This window comes from Pollicipes pollicipes, unplaced genomic scaffold (assembly GCF_011947565.3).
Source record: "Pollicipes pollicipes isolate AB1234 unplaced genomic scaffold, Ppol_2.1 Scaffold_3087;HRSCAF=3621_pilon_pilon_pilon, whole genome shotgun sequence".
NCBI classification, from domain to species: domain Eukaryota; kingdom Metazoa; phylum Arthropoda; class Thecostraca; order Pollicipedomorpha; family Pollicipedidae; genus Pollicipes; species Pollicipes pollicipes.
In genome coordinates this window covers 42,432,118-42,450,713 of record NW_023596225.1, presented here as the reverse complement: position 1 = coordinate 42,450,713, position 18,596 = coordinate 42,432,118, and the positions used below count along the sequence as shown (strand labels likewise).

The 18,596-nt window shown below is 51.5% G+C and overlaps 1 protein-coding gene across 1 annotated transcript; it reads left to right on the top strand.

Moving 5' to 3' along the window:
- The first annotated feature begins 8,339 nt into the window (after positions 1-8,339).
- Positions 8,340-18,073, top strand: LOC119090195 (cilia- and flagella-associated protein 58). Its single transcript, XM_037212984.1, has 14 exons — positions 8,340-8,419; positions 9,988-10,227; positions 10,733-10,948; positions 11,410-11,558; positions 12,052-12,226; positions 12,714-12,817; positions 14,341-14,413; positions 15,009-15,146; positions 15,394-15,655; positions 16,026-16,164; positions 16,558-16,753; positions 17,135-17,243; positions 17,546-17,670; positions 17,843-18,073. Exons 1-14 carry the CDS (start codon positions 8,402-8,404, stop codon positions 18,071-18,073), a joined length of 2,175 nt encoding a protein of 724 aa, XP_037068879.1. The 5' UTR covers positions 8,340-8,401.
- Positions 18,074-18,596: the final 523 nt, after the last annotated feature.

Sequence of the window (18,596 nt, the reverse complement as noted above, 5' to 3'; positions counted from 1 at the left end):
CGAACACATCTGAAGAATATTAAGTCACGCAGCACCCATGCAAAAAAGAGTGGGGAACTCTGCAAGGGACACTCATGAAAAGGTCATTAAAGCGCGAGGTACTCCCAACAGAATGTGTGCGGAACACGGGGAGTTCTATTTGACCCACTTCCCACCGCAGCTCCCCGCGGCGCTAGCCGTTGAGCCCCACAGCGCTCCCGCCGAATCCTCCCGAGCCCTGGTACCCCCTGGAAGGCCGGGGTGCGCCAAAGGCCGGCCGGCTGCCCGGGGGGTTTGCCGGGGCTCGTGGGAGAGTTTGCCTCGTCTGCGTGGCCTAGCTTACTGCGCTGAGGTCTGAGGCCGCCGCGTCGCCCACCACCGGAAACATCATCATTAGCCTGACGCCGGCGAGGGAGGAAGCAGCGATAAACAGTTCGCACGGCGAGAGAACGCTTTCTCACCGGCACCAGACCGATTAGTAGACAATTGTGAGCTGCCGGCCGCAGTAACAGGGTGGCTGTACAGCTCTGGGTGCTTCAGTCGGGTCGGAAGCCGGCCATTAGTGGACGAGGCAGTGCCCAGGCTCTGTTGAACGCAGGTACTACACAGGTACCGTAGCACACAGGTACGCAGGCACTCTGTGTACTATACGGTATCGGTCTACGGATCGAAATACTCCAAACTGCACGACGTTGGTGATCTTCATACTGCGAAACTTTGACTCGACAACAGACCGTGTCGTAGATCATAACCCAAATAAGCATGCGTTGGATACATTTTGGAACACGTTTTCTATTATGGAAGTGCTCCCTTGCTAACCATGAGGCCCGTCAGGCAAGATACTTCAAATTTATCAGTTGTGTGGTTAATTTAACTGGCGTTGCCAATACCCTGCAGAGAAAAAAGTAACACATGTAAATAAGAGAATAATCAAAACATATAAATAAGGAAAAATGTGGCTTAAAACGATACAATGCAAATCAAGTCAGTGCAACCATTCTCGGTGTCTACATATCACCGTCCGATATCCACACAAACGTGCTGGGATGTGGCTTGAGCGCCATTTATCAAGGCGAGTAGGTTAAGTAATGATTCCCTAACCACGCGTCCTGTATCGAGGTATTTTATAACCAAATAACCGGGACGTACCGAGAAACCTCTAGGACAAGCCGCCCGTGCTTCGGGTAGCCCCGAGCACGCTACCAGATGCCGGGTATTGGAATCTGGGGGCCGCAGTGCCCGTATTAATGTGATTGGGAAGTTTATTTACATTCTTACACTTGGCTGAGGCTATCGAGACCTTTCGGCTTGGCTGTGTGTGTGTGTTGTGTGTATGCCGCTAGCACAGAACTGTACACTCACATATCGTGTGTTGGAGCGCGGGAGCTTGAATCATTGACTATTCAGATGTCATTTTGTTGTAGAGCCTACACATATTAGGAACAATGTGTGCTTTCCACGCCCGCAGGTTTTGAAACTCGTGACCATGAGGACTGACTTGAGACGTCAAGCTTTCTGATAACATATGCCAGTGATGGTTTGATAACATCGTTTTACCAATATATCCCGGTTATTAAAAGTCTAACATTTTTCCACACATTAACTCATAGTGAATATCCGTTTGTAAACTGCGATATGGTTGAGTTAAAAAGTCCCACGGAAAACTCAACCATTTCATCAAACGTTTTTCCTTCTTTTCGCCGGGATTGATTTGATGTTGGGTCGTTGATCAGTAGTTTGGCTTTTTGTGATGCAATAAAGCCCAGTTTCAGTCCTATTGCTGATGACCAATGCGTCGTTTACGTTGGATTCGAACACCCATTCACCCACTGGGTATGCTGCATCCAGTTCGTGTTGTGAATGGTTGAAATGATTATCAAATAAAGTCAAAAATGTTCTGAATCTGTGTGGCTTTTGCCAAAACATTCGACCACAAAAGACCAATCTTATTTTTCTGGACCGAGCAGAAAATTCTGATTTTGAAGGGCCCTTTCAGCTCAGTAATCTCCCAACGCCTGAACAATTGCTACTGTTTTGCTTTATCCCCGGCCGTAGCAGCTTAGGCTAACCCACACTATGATAAAGGAAAACTTGTCACAATTATAGTGGCACATAGAGAAAAACCATGGCAATAAAAAATGCGCGATGAATCAGTATAGTATACAACGCATTTGCATGCATTTAACCGCCAAACAGTTTTTCTTTGGGTCCAGTCTCTCAGGGACGGCAACGGCGGTGTGGAAGTGGAGTGGCGATTAGAGTAGGCTGTGGAGCACCGCACTTTCAAAATCGTGGGCGCATTCGTCGCTCCAATGCCGAAGAGCTCATTACGGGTCGGATCAACCGAAGAATTATGGATCCATCCGTGAATTGGACCGGTTATGACCTGAGACACATCACAAAGGACATCAGATAGGACTGGACTGAAAGCTTGCCCTAGCCGGATAGACTGGCCCGAGTTCATGAAATGGAAGTTAACTGAAAACTGATAAATAAACAAATGCACTCTATGTTTGTCATTGTGCCACTGCTTAATACGTTTATATTGTTGTGATTGGTGATCCTGATTATTTTGGGAAGTGTTTGTCGAGCAGATTAAACAAATATGATTCAGAATTTACATGTGCGGATCGGACAAGATTTCGATATAAAGAGTACGGTCGTTTTTGAGAGAGAGAGAGAGAGAGAGAGAGAGAGAGAGAAGAGAGAGAGAAGAGAGAGAGAGAGAGAGAGAGAGAGGGAGAGAGAGAGAGAGAGAGAGAGAGAGAGAGAGAGAGAGAGAGCGAGAGATAGAAGAAGAGAGAGAGAGAGAGAGAGAGAAGAGAGAGAAGAGAGAGAGAGAGAGGAGAGAATATATATAGAGAGAGAGAGAGAGAAGAGAAGAGAGAGAGAGAGATAGAGAAAGAGAGAGAGATATATATATATAATATATACATTTTTATATACATATACATGCGTGCTTGTGTACGTACGCGCTTGTGTGCGCGCCTGCATGGTGTGTCAAAACACGTTACCAGCGACCGGCCGCCGGCGGGCGGGCGCACAGGCCGCTGCAAGGATTCGGATCGCTCATTTCAAATTTCAGCTGATTGTACAGGAACTATGAGACTCACCAAATATGTTCTCTATTATCAGTGACAAAAGACAACATGGAATTCAAATGCGCTGCCTTCATGGCTCTAGCTTTGAAACTGTATCCGCCTTTTTTAGTTATATCCGGCGTGTTCCCCTAGTTTTAACAGTAAATCCGTGGAAAAATGCTCTCTGAGCGAGGCCCTGCCACATGTTCGATATGTCGAAAAGTATGTCAGCTATCAAATTTGTCCCCTAGATCTTCAAAGCTGATATGATATGAGTCAGTGACACCCAAGCAACATTCCTGAATGAGCTCCATTGCATTCCGTTCATAACTGCGTCCGCCTTTTTGCTTTCAATGCAATGCGATGTGTTACTCGCTACCGGGTACTTTACTTGACGGAGCATTAATTTGGCGACCTATTGCAAGAAACATGCTGTCCAACTAACAAAGCTTAATTTCTGTACATTTTTTGGCCAACATGCGCATGCCTCCCTTGTCACTTGCGTTGTTGTTTACATCAGATTTTATTTTAGCGTTCTGCCAGAACAAATCAGCTATCCTCATGTCCACAGCTTATAGGCAATACAGTTTGTTGGTGTGCGTTTTTGCATACCGATGATGCACTGAGCATGCAATGTCTTTCACTGGCAATGCTATTCGAAACATATTTTATTTTTGGTGATTTGACTTCAAGTTTCTATTACGTAGCTACCCATTGTCGAACGGCGCAGTCAGTGTCCCAGGACACGCTTTCCGTAAAAACATACAGATAACATCTTCCTTGCAGTGTAGGTGTTAGGCACGCTGCTTTTATGCCGGCTTTTATTTCAGCGATGGCAACATCAGTTGAATGGCAAAGAAAACTTGACATTAATCGCATTTCGAAACCATATCATCTTTAAATAATCCCTTTCCCTCACTTCTGCTGCCCCCAAGACCTTGATCAAAGGCACCATTCATCTGCTGGCCGTAGAACAGAAATGGGGGGGGGATGAAAAAAGGCCCTAGAACAGAATGGGAACATAAAATGTGCGCGAACCGCCACCATTAGAGCGGTAGAACGGTAGAAGTGCCATCTATTGGTCGGTAGATGTACTAACTTCCGTTCGCCAGTACGGTGCTTGACACACCATGGCATTGTTAATATGCAGATGATGCAAAGCCAGAAGTGTGGGCCAAGGCTGACTGCATTCATGATTTTATGTATGTCTTTGAACTGATATCTAAATGGGGGCGTCCTCCGTGTATTTGCGGGCAAAACGATGCGTGTATAGGTTTCTATAGGGGGGGGGGGGGGGGGTCTGGATCGCACAAAGAGGCGCGCAGACTACACCACCCTCCCAGCGTCCATTGCAATGAAATTAAAGGGCGACGCGGGTCAGTAGTATTTTCGTTTGCACTTGGACCAACCCCGTTCACGGCGATATCTGGTCCTGGCCGATCACCGCACGACGCTCGGGAGCGCATACCGCCTCGAGTTTATGAGCGCTGGTCCTATTAACCTGGCACCATTCGCGAGCGCGTCGGTACGCGTCCAGGCGTTGCGCGTTGGCACACATACCAATGGCCCTTGATGGAGCGACGCTCAATTCCAGACAAAACACGTAGGCTGCAGAGACCCGGATGGGTGTCCGGCACGCGCCGGCGATCGGTACACGGCCCTAGACGCGAGCGATCGACAGCGAGAGGGGAGGGGGGGGGGGCTAGTGCAAGGAGGGTGGCACACATTCCAGCCGGGAATCCTCTTCAAAGGCAACGCAACGTACGTCGTCACGAATCCTTGCATGGAGCACCAGCCACTGCGGAGGCCAAAGCAGCGCTAAGCGGTCATGGCACCAAGGGGGCTCGACTACGGGCCCCACGTGAGAGCCGAAGTAGTTACCACTCAGTCAAGACGCCTCCGCCCCCCGTCAGACGGAATGTTCAGGGCTGAGGCGGTGTCCAGGTTGACAGGGGGGTGAAGTGAGCGCGCCGCGTCCGTCGCTCTGACTCGGTTCTGAGAAGCAATACAGTGAGGCCATGTTGGCCCATGATGCAAACTACACTTGAAAACTCCCTAGATGCCACGGGTCTTGAAGGAGAGGTCGCGAAGAAGGAACCACCAAGAGTCTGATGCCAAAAGCTTCTGAAACAACCATAACCGAGGGGTCAACCAGCTCTTCCTTCGGCCAGACCGCAAAATGGTCCAGCCGACGCGGTACCCAATGCCAATAATCATAATCAGTTCTCTCTACGGCAGGCTTAGAGACACGGAGTTGGGGCTTAAACAGACAAAACTGCGTGACTACTCGATCCTATATCGAGCCACATCATCGTGAGAAGCCGACCAAACCAGATATAGCTCGCATATACTAAAACGTTTCATGCATAGCATCCAGCAGCTGAGCATCACAAACTACGATGTTTATGATACATATCGTACGGTGCAATGTAAACGCCCCTAGATTCGCAGTTTCATATTTTGAAGCTTAAATCCTGGTCTACAGCAGTTGTGAGACGGGAAGAGGTCCCTGAAGCAATCAGCCAGCAAATGAGAAGTTCAAATACTGAGAACATCAAGGGCTGTGGAGAAAGCTTTAACTTTAGTTGGTAGTTAGACCTTGGAAATATCATGAATATAAACAGCTGGTCCAGGGAGACAGATCCTCATGCAGGTGATAAGTACGCTTATATGGGGATAATGGCTAACGGGCTCTAAAGACACCTGGAGCACCATATCTGAGCACTACATTCTGTAGCACCATATCTGATAGACTTACCATCCCTCGGGAATGATCAAAGTGGCCCTTGCCACGACTTCCGTGGCTCAAAACCGAAGGCGATATGCAAACACAGCAGCTGGCTATAGGGTGCCGTAGAGGCTTCCAAAACAGCGCGCGTTAAGCGTCAGACAGCTGCTAAGACGACGCAGAAGCTGGCCCAGGCCTTTAAAATAAGTAGGGTGAGTCTGGGACCCCGAAATGAATAGAAAAACGCTTTTTATAAGATACTTACGTAGTGCCATAACATCTATACTGGCGTGTGTAACGGAGAGCATCGTTGAATGTATGGCCTGTGCCCAATGCTATCTTTATTTTAGTTTGACGAAGAGGGACTAATACAAATGGATCATTCCGATATGTCTCTGAGACTAAGATTGCATTTTGACCGCACCCTCGGCGCTCCATGTTTGCGCAGTGTTCACAGCACTCCAGCGCTGTTCCAAATACATTTGTGCCCTGAACAGCACCACCCCTCTCCTCCCAAATGGGCACACCGCATCTGCGAGCTCCATGTACACCTGCGCCTCCCAGACACGGAGGCTGCTATCTGGCCTAGAATGGGCAAATTCGTACATACGATAGTGGCTACCAGAGGCCCTCATTTGCCATGGAGAAAAAGACCCTCTGTTGCTACCGGCCTCTGCTCCGTCCGGTACACGGTGCATTAATTGCTTGATTGCATGCAATAAATGTACGCAGTAGTGCCCCAATCAATGCGGGCAAGTGCAAAAGCAACAGTCTGGGTTGTTGCACCTTGCCGCACGAGCAGCGCGGTATGTGTCAGACGCCAGTATGTACGCACCGCACAGGTGTCGGGTGAAAAGGGAACATAAATCGCACTCACCAAGCTCGTGACGTCAGCACAGGGGCGTGCAGAAGACGACATTTAGATGACAACGCTGGACGATACTTGAGCGAGCGACTAAGACGTAGAAGCAGCCGATGATATGTCACAGCTGATTAGTGATCACATATTTGCGTGCGCGGGATGCGGTTTCTGCCACAAGCTTTTGTTCCTTGCTTCCGCCACTGCGTATGACTCATAGCGCTTTGATCTCTGGCCTTTATTTCCGCACCCGCGATTTTCAGTGCGGCGTCATGGAAGCATTATGCTACGAACGTGACTTTCAAAATTGCAGGCGCTCCGATGTTTTTGTGCAGGCATGTGGGCTGCTAACAGTACAACAATACCTTTGCCCCTGTCTTTGAAACTGAAAGTTATGCAATCAAAGCAATTCCTCAAAAAAATGCTTATCATAACAAAACACGCACAATTCGTTTTGATCCGGCGCTGTCTCCTCAGATGCAGTCATGCTGCAATGACAGCGGAGCTCCTTGAATTAGCAGCCGAGGAATGCGCGATCGGCCTGCCACCTAGCGGTACAGTCTGAAAGCTGTCGGAATGGGCGTGGCGTCGCTGAGCGGAGGCGCAGCGGAACAAATCATACCACGCGGTGACACAATCCATGAACAAACGGAGGTCAGTGCGCTGGTGCGGAAAGCTGGGCCTGCCCGTGGCTGGCTCGAGCGGCTCCATGGGAGTGTCTGCGGTGAACGCCACGCGTTGCGAATGGCAAAACCTGGCACCGATGCCGCGCCTGTGTGCGGAAGCCTAGCCGCATGGTCTGGGCATCGGCACAGGTCCGCGGGCGTCAGTTGATACTGGCGATGCCGTGGACTTGCAGTCTTTCAGTAGATGTATTCACTATACGTCGGCATTTCCTGGTATCGGCAAAGATCCCTGCATTGTTTCAGTAGGCATATAGCAAATGCTTCGGCATAGTTTGCTGGAACTGCGGCACCGACTTATGAATGTGAAGGGCAGCGCATTTCTACAGAGCCCACTGCTCGTGCCGCGGTGCGTGTGATCGTCCCCACCTGCCGCTACTGCGGGCGCTCGGGACAGTAGCGGACGTGAGGGTCGCTTCGTCGGCATTTCTAGAAAGGTGCAGATCGGTACACGCGCGTTGACGATGGCAGTAGGCGTTTCGAAGCTCTGCTGATGATTCTGACGGTAAGATCATCAGGACCAATAGACCTGGCGAAAGGCAGTATAGTGGCTTGTGACAGTTACGTTAGGTACTGGCGATGATGAACATAATTAGGCACTGGCGATGTAGGCGGTCGCTAAATAGGAATATAAAAAATAGATATAGGCGGGCCAAAGTACATCAATGTCTGGGGCGGAGTCTGCCGTGTCTGATAAGGATTGGCTGTGATAAGAATGTCTATAAATATGGCTTTAACATCAAAGTTGGGCTGCTGTCACTCCACTGAAATAGAAAAAGTCGAAGAATGCAAGCAGTGCTTAAAACGGCGCTTTATTGTGTTGTCATGCTGTTGCGTCTTTTATTCAAATGGCCGCTGTTAATTTCCATCTTCCACAAATGTTTTCGCGAGGGCCCATGAAAGGCCTGCCACGTGCCACAGATTTACGGATGGATACTGATAAAAACCGTCTGCCAGGCTATTTATAGGGCCTTGTAACAGTTTGCATTGCCTTACCTTGGGTATTTACTAGCAGCCAAACGAGTTGCATACATCTATTACGAAAGAGTGTTTTGTGACATCATAAGAGGCTATGGAGGAGGAAGAGGAGGTAAGTTGAAAGTGGCGACGGCAGTTCGCTTTAAATGTGCCAGGGCTCAGCAATTAATAGTGGGCTGTCTACATTCAGCTCTATCTTGTATATCCTATTTGCCGTCTGCACCTTGTGCAGGTGTGTCGTCTGCAGACGTGAGTCCTGGTGATTGTTTCGTCGAATCTAAAGGCTTCTGACGGAAGTTTACATTATTTAAGTTTGCCCGCAGTCACAACTCTCACGGGCCATTTAGAACAGACGAACACTCGTCGAGAAACAAATGGCACATGCATGCTACATTTGTTCCTTTATCGCAGCGCAATACATCCGTCTAGGGTTTTCACTGTCTGCTGCCATGCTATATATAGGCTGCACCCGTCAGGTCGTCCGCCATGACCATACGGTCCAGGCATCGGTCTGACGTTACAAGCTAGGGAGTGGGTTAACCGTCATGGAGTGAGTTGCCTGGGTGGAAACTTGCTGCCATTGTAATATGAAGCAATTGTTTGGGCGGAAAGTCGAAAGCACCGTCGAAAAGCTCGTTTCCGATAGCTCAGCTGGTTCGTGGCCTTTCGATGCCACCAAGCGCGGCGGGGTGGCCCCCGAGCCGCTTCTGGAGCTCACTAGTCACCTCTGACCGGGGTGACCCCCGAGCCGCTTCTGGAGCTCACTAGTCACCTCTGACCAGGGTGGCCCCCGAGCCGCTTCTGGAGCTCACTTATCACCTCTGACCGGGGTGACCCCCGAGCCGCTTCTGGAGCTCACTAGACACCTCTGACCGGGGTGACCCCCGAGCTGCTTCTGGAGCTCACTAGTCACCTCTGACCGGGGTGACCTCCGAGCCGCTTCTGGAGCTCAATAGCCACATCTGACCGGGGTGGCCCCCGAGCCGCTTCTGGAGCTCAATAGTCACATCTGACCGGGGTGGCCCCCGAGCCGCTTCTGGAGCTCAATAGTCACCTCTGACCGGGATGGCCTACGGCGGGCGGCGGCGGCGGCGGCGGCGGCGGCGGCGCTAAAGGTCAGGTGACATCAGAGGGCAGAACGCACCGGACCGAGCATTCTGGTGTATTGAGCTTGCGCTGCAGAATACAGGCTCACGTCGGCCGCTTCAGACCGTTTGAACGCTAAGCGCCTGAAACCCCAAACAGCTTTAACGCGTAGGAAATAAGCCAAGGAAGCTAGAATGCGAGCGTGAGTGAATTCAAAGGAAGGCATGACACTGTAAACTGATTGAATGCACGGCGAAATGTTTTGGTTTTTAAGATGGCATGCATTTTTTACACGACGGCGCGATCTATCATCCAGCTGGTTTGTTTTGGGAGAAAAGACGCGTTTTTGAGGCGGAGTATTCCAAAAATTCATCGCATGATGCCATTCATGGATATTGCTTGGATGGATGGGTCAATTAGTTCATCGACTAGTGGTAGGGAAAGCAAACATTCGTCCCAGCTCGCTCTAGAATGAATAAAGTGGCTGCGTTCTGGTCACAGCTCGCGTAATCTAACCAACAAACCAATTTGCAACGCGATCTAGCATAGCCATATTTTGTGATCACGGTCCATGTGTGTCTGCGGTGTTTTCAGGAATTCATGGAGTCGGTGACGCCGGAGGGTGACGAGGAGAGGGAGGAGCAGGCTATCGAGGAGCACAGCTCGGCCGGAGTAGGTAACTTTGGATCTGAAGCCACCACTCCATTCACCGAACAAGATGAGTCGGAGGATACAGAAAAGGCGAGCGCCGAGGACGAAGAAAAAGAAGAGTCCAGTCAGGATATCTTGGATATCGATTTGAATTTTGGCGACATGGAGCTAGAATTCGAGGAGGTATGTTTGGAGCATGCAGCGTTATAACATGCAATGCGATGCCCTTCAAAATGGAAATAGAACGGGTGAGTGAACTTAGAAGTAAATAAAAAGTTTTTGCACTTTTTAAGGCGGATGACAAGCAATTTAATGATGGGTTACACACACCAATTTCGTCATCACCTAGCCCTACGACTGAGTCGAATTCGAGGCTCTTCCAACGTTGAAACGGCGGTCCCCCGCCCCTGTTAAACAAACGCCAATCTATTTCGCAGCCATCTTTCCACATCTAACCCCCAACAGCATGGCGGCCAGAGAGCGCACCGGGCCACAGCCAGCCCATCAGTCGCTGCCCGGAGGCCTCCGCAGGCGGATCACGTGGGCCTCCGTGACCGGCCGCAGTGGCTTCCCTTACTCTCCCCTCTCCAGACTGCTGACACGCTGTTCAGGCGACCTCGCTGCTGCCCTCTCCAGGTCCCCGACTCGCAGCTGGCCGTCACAGACCCGCGGCTGCCGTGTGCCGCAGGTGCTGGAGGAGCTGTCGCTGGACCCCCAGCTGGAGCGGTTCCGCATCGAATACGGCAAGCTGCACTCGGCGCTGCAGCGGTCGCACCACAACGAGCGCTGCCTCATGGACAAGTACCGCGAACTGCAGGCCGACATCGCCGCCCATTCGGCCGAGGTGGCCACCGCGCTCAAGCTCGCCGCCGAGGACAAGCAGACAATCGACGCGCTGAAGAGGGTGCGTGCCGCGGAAGGACCGCAACTGCCGCCAGAGGTCGCGGGGTGACCTCTCAGTGGATCGCGCTCTACTGCTGCAGATGTCCGTCCCTCATCCTGACTCGAAATGATCAAAGGCCAGGCAGCTGCTCTTTTCGGTGGCATTCAATGCTCGCGTGATGCCAAGGCAACGCTACGCCCATGCATGCTTCAATTAGTTAAAAGGGTTACTCAGCTTCAATATGATTTACAAGATGACTGCTTTCATGTAGCTTTGCCCTTTGGAATAGATAGTTTAGCAGTCCTCCAAATGTAGGTCAGCCCAATTAAGCGTCGTATGTTTCCCACTTCAAACAGCGAAACTAATGAAATCGCACATGAATTGTCGTTCAAATGTTTATGTGTCTGACCGGGGCATGACGCTGCCGACACGACGCCACCACGCTGGACCGCCATCGCAGCGGGTTACACTGTCGCCGGCAGGAGGTGGAAAAGGCGTGGAAAATGGTGGACCTTGCTCACGAGAGAGAGCAGGAGGCCAAGGAGACGATGGAGTCGCTGCAGGGCGAGATCGGCCGACTGCACGAGCTAGCCGGACAGGGCGAGCAGATCTCTAACGAACAGCAGGAGGCGTGAGGCCTGGGGGAGAACCGGTCGCGTCCAACAGGGCCGGTGGGCCGGTACTGTACGACAGTACATAAAGCTGACCGGTTCGGTACGACAAGACAAACAGCTGACTGGTGCTGCACGACAGGACAGACAGCTGACCGGTGCTGTACGACAGGGTAGACAGCTGGCGAGTTCTGTACGACAGGACAGACGGTAGACCTGTGCTTCACGAAAGGACAGACGGCGGACTGGTGCTGTGCGACGAGACAGAAGGCGGGCCGGGGCTGCGCGACAGGACAAACAGCTGCCTGATGCTGTGCGGCAGCTCGGGCAGCTGACCAATGCCGATCAGCAAGATGGGCAGCTGACCGTGTCTTAAGACGGGGCGAGCAACTAACCGATGCGTTCTGATACGATAAAGAGCTGAGCATCGTCAACCGTCTAGTAACGGGGCTTGCTGTCGGGCAGCTGACCAATGTTGGCCATCAGAATACACAGCTGACCACCGCCCGACAGGATGGACGAGCTGACCGACACGAGAGCCGAGGTGATGCGAGAGAGGAACGAGCTGCTGGCGGAGGTGAACAAGCTGAGGGAGCAGCTGGAGCGTCTCATGACTAGCCAGGACAACAACGACAAACTTCGCCAAGACACGGACGCCAAGCTGCAGAACATGACTCAGGAGATGCAGGCAAGCGGCGCGGACTGGCCCGCCAACGGATGCGTTCTGCAGCGGACATGTCAAATTGTCGACTTTGCTTTTAAGTTCCCGGCGAAGAATTCAGCTCACTTGCTAGCTTTTGTGACACATACGGGCACGCTATTTCTCCCAGCGTCGTAGCATTGCAAGTAGGTTTGACGCGGCCACAATTTCGCTTTTCTCACTCACCGTGAGACGCTAGTTCCCGGATTTCCGTACTGATACCTCGCATCCACTTCAGTGGATGGTTGCTGCGGACGATGCTGTTAATTTTGTTAGTCACAAAATTGCACTGTAATACTCAATAATATTTTTTGAGCGGCACTCAGTCTCGATCACGACGGGTATTACGAGGCCATAGGCGATGAGGGCCTTCAAGACTTGCGGTGCCTGTCTCAGCATACCTGCGTAGCATCTGCCCACGCCTCGGCCTGTGCATCGACTCTGCGGGGCGGACGAGCGTCTCGCTCTGCCGCAGGTGTACAGGAGTGACCTGCAGCGCGAGAGCAGGAGGAAGGAGCGCGCCGAGCGTGACCTCAAGGCGGCCAGGGCCGACATCGAGGCCAAACAGGCCGAGCTCAGGTCAGGGTCGGCGCGAGACGTCCGGCAGCTGGCGCTCAAGACGGGCCCGCCACACTGAGACATGTCAAGGGGTCCACAGACCAGCGTCAGCAGGCCACACTGAGACATGTCAAGGAGTCCACAGACCAGCGCCAGCAGGCCACACTGAGACATGTCCAAGAGTTCAGTAGACCAGCGCCAGCAGGGGTCTCTAACGATATGGGCGATTGGCAGAGCTAGTTACGAACAGGGTCGCAAGCCGGGAGTCTCATTTGACAGTGGAGAAGTTTTTGAACTCAGCTGCCAAAGCTGAGTTCTCTGAGCTGATTCTCAGCTGCCAGCTGAGACCGAAGCCCATCCCGCTTGTTTCGCAAGCTGATGTATTGTCAACGCTGCTCCCAGTTCTAAGCCAGTGTTTAGTTATATGGCGTGGTAATCTTTAAAGGTTGTGATGCCATTTTTGATATTTGCGTGCAAGCAATCTGACGGCGGGTAATTTGTCTGCAAAATGCGCAATTTTTACTAAACCTGGCCTTCCTCATTCAAGTTAACATGCAAAGCGTGCACTTTGATGCTTGCAAACAGATATTCGATACATGTCAAAATTTGTCCAGACGTCGATGACCCTGTATTGCAGCGGTCACAAACACATGGTGGCTGAGGATGGCACTGGCAGTCGTGGTGGGAATGTGGTTCGACGTGTGCGGTCGGCTGGTTCGACGGCTGCACCCGCTCCCGAGTGCAGCCGAGGGATCCCCCGCTTTGGGACGGTTTTAAGTGAAGCAGTCAGACAGCAGTCAACGGGCCGATGAAAGCTTGAAGCCAGCGGCATATTGACTGCCGATTTACCTTCTGAAAATAACCGAGTGGTCTCAGAATTACCTGACCCGTAGGCGCGCCAGAAATCGACCAGGAAGCGTCCATTATCACCTTCTCCGAAGCCGCACTCGAGTACAGCAGGCTAAACCGGGGGCCATCGAGTCTCGGAAACTACACAAGCACGTAGCCAAATTCATCGTGACGAAGATTCACCCAAACACTTGCGTCTTACACGTTACTTTAGCCACCGCTTCTGGACCCTAATCATCACAGAGTCATCAATATCGTCGACCGAGCTGGCAGGACCTGACCAAGCTCGAAGTTGACAATTTTGGAGCACGGTCGTTTTGCTCGTGGTGTTTACTCTCCATCACTTGGCTGTGTCAACAGCGTTTGACTAGTGGCCAGTCATTCCGATCCCTACCAGCGTGTCTTTTGCCAAAAACTAGCGCGGAAGTAATCGTTGGCGAACCGCCGCCTTTTGAACTATTTAAATGGTTGGATTTCCAACGCATTGATCATGCCCATAAGTATCGTCAATTCAAAAGGCCTGGCTTCATAAGATTAGGTATTGGTGTAATCTACGAGGTGATAACTGGTGACTCGCACGTTCGTCGTCACTTCGCTCGCACCACGCCGCGTAATGCGCGTTGCTAAATAATATCTGATGATCGTTTTAACAAGGCGACAAATGTCGCTACGTCAGCTCTTTTCCGATGTTGCAGACAATATCAGACACAGCTTGGCCAAAACCAAGAGCAAATGGAGAAGGCTAACGCCGTACTGAAGGAGCAAAAGGTTAGTTTTCCAGACAGTTTGTTAACTTTTGCCGGGAGATCGAGGCGTTTCCGCAGTGCTGCGTTCTAAATTTGTGACTTCTTCAATCACAGTAGGGCCGTCGTTAAGATTTGACGCAAGAGAGGACAAGCCAGTTTTCAAGGGAGCACACAGTACACTTCAAACAGTACACTTAAATGAACTCGAGTAGTCAGCGATCAAGACCGTGGATCTAGGACGCCAAACCCAAACACCCCGCGATTGGTGCTGGCGCCGGCGGAAGGACAAAGAACATCGGGGAGTTAATACTCTCTCGCCCCTCCCCGCTCCACGCCGATAATCACTCGACCCGTGACCATTTTGTCACTCTTTTCTACGAAGCGCAGTCTATTCAGCCCTATCAAATACCTGGTGCACAGCCTAAGCCCCATTCACATGCCCGCAAATGTTGGCTGCGTCGCACCGTCAAACGATAAAACTGAGCCCATTCAACCGACTCAATCGCCTGAGCGGGCCAGCCAGCCAGCCAGCACACCGTGTGACGATATCCGGCTGAAGCGTCACGCCACGTTACCGCAGCGTGTCACGCGTGACCCGCTGCTGTGCCTGCTGGCAGGCGATGAACGAGGCGGCCATACGGGAGGCCGAGCAGGTCACCGAACAGCACGAGCGCCTGAAGCAGGACTACGAGGCAGCCCTGCTGAACATGGATCAGCTGACGCAGGAGAACCGGCGTCGTGCCACTGAAATGAAGGTATCTTCAGTGCTTAAATGCTACACCCCGGCCTGCTGGTTGCCACACGGTGTGTTGCGGCTCCCGATTATGTGCGACAGGCGCTCAAATATGACCGTTTTCAGAGCATGGATGTGGTGCAAGAATGCAGGCTATTTCACGTTTTCCTGACCAATCCCAGGAATCTCGGAGGATTTTGAGAGTGCAGTGAGGAAGCCAGCCCCGCGGCCTATTGCTGAGGCCGTCCGGCCGGGCCTGCCCCCCGCAGGAACGCGAGGAGGAGATGACCGCGCTGCACCAGGAGGTGCTGCGCCTCACCAAGCTGCGCGACACCATGACGCGCAAGCTCCGCTCGGCGGAGGAGCTGCAGGGCCAGGCGGAGACGCAGCAGGAGATGGCGCTCGCCACCGTGCGCCGACTGGAGCACGAGCTGGAGGACACACACCACCAGATGGACGCCGACACGAAGGCCACGGAAGAGCTGAGGCACGAGCGCGAGCTGCTGAAGAAGGGCATCCTAAAGTCGCAGGGTAGGTGGTGCAGGAAATCGCAGAGGAACGAGGCCGCGGGCCCGCGTCAAAGGATGGGCGCGCACGTTTTACCAACCACGTGTTTGATATTCAATATCATGCGCTGCTATCATCCTCCTTGTTGCTCTGAGTTGGTGATGTCCATTGACCGACGCAGCGGTGTTTGGAAAGGTAAAAACATCTAAAGAGATAGGACGCGCTCTGTTAGATTCACTCGCTGAAAGGATACGCATGTTCGCAAGTGGTGCAAATTTGATTGCATATTATTCAAGTCGTACATGACTCAGTTCAACGTCCTCAGATGCATTTGGAGCCTTAGTGGGATAATTACATGACTGGCACCAATGGCCTCCTTTCCCGGTTCCCAAAGACGTATGCAAAATACAGGAGAACACTCTGAGGCTGCACGACCAGGCCAAGAAGCAGCTGGAGCAGGAGACTGGGAAGCTGCGGCACGCCATTCTCAAGCAGAAGTTCATCATTGCCCAGCTGCAGAGGGATCGTGATAAGTAGGTGCCATTCCTCTCCATTCCTTTACTTGATGTGCTTGCTATTCGCTTTGTAGGCGCATGTATGCAGCGAACTTCATCCGGACCGTTCGAGAGATTGTCTCGTTAGAAGAGGATGCTGAGGTTTCATTCGGCTCCATTTCGGGGATGCCGCTTACGCAGATATATGTTCTGCCCGCTGGCGATGCCTTCATGGATTTATCTCCAGTCCCTGGGAGGATATAGAACGAACGTCCTTCCAAAATTAATTTTTAGATGCAGCAACATAGAGCTAGAGTTCACTCAAACGAAAACTGGTAAATCAGGACCCCTCTTCCCTGCTCCTACGCAGGATGACCACGCACGTGCTCAAAGGAATGCTTTGCAATGCCGGCAGCAAGCGCTTCTTTTCAGGTTCATCCATGAAGCAGGCAAACTGACTGAACATAACGAAGCACTGGTGGAGGACATTAAATTGAAAGAGCTAGAGATTTTTGATTTCAAAAAGCGAGTTGCTGAATCCGATTCACGACTAAAACAACAACAAAGTCTTTACGAAGCTGTCAGAAGCGACCGAAATCTGTATAGCAAGAACCTGATTGAGTCGCAGGTAACTTGTTGGGCTGTCACATGTCGGTTCGCTTGATTCGGATAAGTGCTGTTCCTTTGGATAGGGCACCCAGTGGTCATCTGCTGCTTCAAATGGAAAACGACTTTATTCTCAAATCAAATACCTGAATTGGAACCGTGCCAGTGTCGGTAGAAAAAAATGATCGCCCTGCTGTTCAACTCTGTGGGCAACTAACTACAAGGTGTGAGGTCGTAGTGATGCCACAGCAGCATCTAATGCATTATCAATGGAGCACGCGCATTACCCTTTTGCTCCACGCGCCTTTCACGCTTTCTTTTCCAACGCTCAAAATAAATGTTACCTGACCTTCGATTGCTTCATGGCCTTTACGTTTTCAGTCATATATAACCCTGTTTGCAGAACGAAGTATCCGAGATGAAGAGGAAGTTCAAGATCATCATGCACCAGATAGACCAACTAAAAGAAGAAACTGCCGCACGAGAGATGCTACTGTCGAAAGAACAGCTTGGTATGGAAAAAGCCGGGTTTAGACGAGCTTCGTAAACAAAATCATCTCGTAAACTATTTATCCGCAAATATTGCATGAAATGCTTTGGTTAAAAATCAGCGCGAAGTGTACTCACTGAGTTGCGCCTCCGCCCAAAGAGAATCCTGGCAGCACCCCTGTTCGTAAATACTGTTTTATCATTTTTGTAGCTTTCCATTCAGCCTTTGGGCTATTTAAAAGCCCTGATGAGCCTCTTCTGGTTTCGTATCGATCTGTCGTGACTTAACCAGTGTTTGACGTGACCCCGCCCCGTGTTCCATCAGCGCTACTCCAAGTGCAGAAGGACAGAGAAGCACTGATCCTTGACCTCGAACAACAGCGAGCCTCAGCCGTCAACATGAAGGCCAGGATCGCCGGCATGGAGATGGAACACCACAAGCTGACAAAGGTCACTCACTGGCACGAGTTCGCTGTTAGAGTGTGTTGCTCGAGAACACGGTCTCAGCGAGCGAGTGCGAGATCGCCATGGGACGGCTCGCCTGAGTGCCTGGCTCTTGCCCGTGAGCAGCCCCTGGGTCGTGTCGGCGGCGTCCTTCAGCTGTCCCGTGTCTTCTGCCCAGGTGCTGGCGGATGGCGACGCGGAGCGCAGCCGGCAGCGCAAGGACATCAGCCAAATCATGACCGAGCGCGACATCCTGGGCACGCAACTGGTGCGGCGCAACGACGAGCTGGCGCTGCTGTACGAGAAGATCCGCATCCAGCAGAGCACGCTCAGCAAGGGCGAACAGCAGTACCGCGAGCGCATCAACGACATCCGCCTGCTCAAGCTGGAGATCAAGAAGCTCAGGTGACGGGCAGCGGGCGGGGTAGCGCGCGCCGCGGCGGCCACGTGTAAGCCAACGCAAGCGTGAGTGTGGCGTTGAAGATTCGTTTTGAGAAATGCGCGCGTAATTGTTGGGGGCAAATGAGATGTGGGTACGTCATTGGTAGACTACTGAGATAAACCGGTGATGCTAATGCTTTTGTAAGTAGGTGCGTGTCTGCAGGCATAGTAGTGCTTGAGAAGCTAGGAAATTATCTACTTGTGCGCCCCAGTCTGATCGTTCTGGTTTCCAGAGAATGATATTTCTTGCAAGTACCGATAATAATTTCATCGGTTTTCAGAAGCAATAAGCTCAATTTTTATGAGCTGTTGTGTTTCTCAAAGTTCAGAATATTTTTTACGTAATCACATCATAGGTTCATATCATATGTAGGTTACACATCATGGGTCCATATGCAACTTCCGCAAAACAATGCGCTTTGAACGATTGGAGAAACTTAGCCGATGAGCAGTAGAGCCGTGAAATTGACTAATGGCGAAATGTGCGAGAA